Source organism: Parasteatoda tepidariorum, chromosome 10 (genome assembly GCF_043381705.1).
Source record: "Parasteatoda tepidariorum isolate YZ-2023 chromosome 10, CAS_Ptep_4.0, whole genome shotgun sequence".
NCBI classification, from domain to species: Eukaryota; Metazoa; Arthropoda; class Arachnida; order Araneae; family Theridiidae; genus Parasteatoda; species Parasteatoda tepidariorum.
Window position 1 is genome coordinate 49,727,572 of NC_092213.1, and position 2,319 is coordinate 49,729,890.

The following is a 2,319-nucleotide window of genomic DNA, read 5'->3' on the forward strand; positions in this document are numbered from 1 at the left end:
GAAATCTGTCGAATAGTTTCTGAGTCATTAAAATTCAAAAATCAATATTTTAAAAATTCTATTTCTCAAGAACTGTTTAATCAGTTTTATTCAAATTTTTTGTTTGGTCATTTAAAACTAAATAGTCACGTGTTAAAATATTTTGATTTTTGCAAAACAAAATGTTTCATTATTATTAATCAGCGAATTTGTTACAATTAAAACAAGCAGCATGTTATGTTGCTTTAATATTCATATATTACATTATAGGGAATTTTCTGTACGTTTATTTTCAATTTGTAAACTACGACAATAAAAAGTTGGACTACAACAAATCATAACAATAAAATAATGAAGGCACTATAAGTTTTAAGGAAAAGTTTTTTATTTGAATATTATGATGAATTACTTCAGGATATGGGCTATAAATCGATTGAGCACTTTCCTGAATTACAAAGTTTCAAAGAAACATACAATATATATCGTCCATTTGGAAAAAAACACTATTAATTTTTCAAGTGTTTGATGCATTGATTATTGACGTGTTAAAAATACTATATGTTTATGAAAAATTAAAAGAAAGAAGCATTGACAAATCTTTGCACAGCTTGTAGCAAGATGGTATTTAATAAATTTTCCGGAATATTCACAAGTTATTTTGTGTAGAAATGTTATGTTTCAATGATGAGTTTTAAATTTTGTGCATCATATTTATTATTTCTATTTTTATTGAAGTTATCAGAAAGCTTTGGTAGCTTCTCTTTATCTTGCGATGAAAAAATGGCATCAGTTATGTGTGGTAATGTATTGTTATGACGTAATCAGGTTGTATTATTTTGTTGCACATCTAATTCCTAATATTGAATTTGCAGCTATAAATAGTCAACTCTGTAACTTTGAAATTTTGACCTAACTCAGAAGACAAGGAAGCACTTGCATCAAGCATTTGAACAAACTAACATATTTTCAGACATTTTTAATTAAATAAACTCGCATTTGCTTTGCATGGGGAGGGAACTCACGGTTAGCCTGATATCAAGGGGATTCAAACGCATGATCCATCTACACGAAAAAAAAAGAAAATAAAAAGAAATCTCGTAAAATTACCCTAGAAGTGTAGTAATGACAATCTGCTAAAAAAACCGTAATTCTGGTAATAAAAACCAAAAATATACGGTATGTAAACTATTTATTTGGTTATTATCGTCTCGTTATATTGTTTGGACTTATAATCGTCTCGTTACAGTTGTGCACGAATGTACCAGCTTTCACTGAACTGTTAAATCACCTCATTTGGAAGTGATCTTTCTATTCTTTAAACCAATGCTAATATAAACCGAAGAGCCATTACATAATGACCACCCTGCTAATAACATGTAGGACCACCTTTAGCCCTCAAAATTGCTAGCACACGCCGTGGCATGATTCCACAAGGTGCTGATAGGTAGTCTAAGTTAAAATGGGTGCTTTAATTTTATGCCTGGTATTTTTACTTCATTTTGTATTCTCTGAATAGATTAAATTCCCATTTATATGCATAAAGTGTGTGGTTTATGTATACTCAATGTGTTTCAATAATAAATAAAAAAAATGTATCATTATTCAGATAAATTTCTTTCTGATGGTGTGGATTGTGCAAAGCTGATGCCTAATGACGTAAGTACACTATCTTTATTAGTATTATTTTGATTATTTTAAATGTATCGTAAATCGTTTTTTGAAATTGCTTACATGCAAAATGAAAGTGAAAGAAAACTACTTTTGCAACTATAACACGTGGCATAAATAAGATAAAGATAAAGAATGTTCTGCTGCTTGTCCGAATCTCGAAAGCAAATGAAGTTATTTGGCACAATTTTCACATCATTAAAAAAAAGAAAATTTACCAGCAATGAACAGGAACGCTCTTATTTATCTGAGGAGTTGTTTAAAAATTCAAAAGTTTACCGAGAAGAAAAATCTAATAAAATTACCATATTTTATAGTAATAACATATCTGGTTAATATAACCATAATTCTGGTAATAAAAACCAAAATCTAAAATAAACGGTATTCATACCATTTATTTGATAATTTTTCTGTTCCTATAACGACAACTCACCTAAAATTCTGGTTTTTAAAATTCTAGTTCTTATTCCGCGTATTTAGTAGAAAATACAAAACTGAAAAGTAAATTTAACCAAATAAATGGTTTTTATGCCATGCTATGGTTATGAAAACTTAAAGAATAAAAAGTCTTCAGGACATGATCTTATTTCAATAGGACAACTAAAAAATAGTGAACCTACCTCATTGAGGAATTTATGTGAACTTATTACTGACATCTGGCACTCTGAGATT

The 2,319-nt window shown here is 28.8% G+C and overlaps 1 protein-coding gene across 2 annotated transcripts in view; it reads left to right on the forward strand.

The window, feature by feature from the left end:
• Positions 1-622: 622 nt before the first annotated feature.
• Positions 623-2,319, forward strand: part of LOC107444271 (uncharacterized) — a 10,849-nt gene continuing 9,152 nt past the window's right edge. For both annotated transcript variants that reach the window (XM_016058372.3, XM_071187082.1), the window contains exons 1-2: positions 623-778; positions 1,586-1,635. In XM_016058372.3, coding sequence (XP_015913858.2) covers positions 661-778; positions 1,586-1,635 — 168 coding nt within the window. In that variant the 5' untranslated portion in view covers positions 623-660. The remainder of the gene's footprint in view (positions 779-1,585; positions 1,636-2,319) is intronic.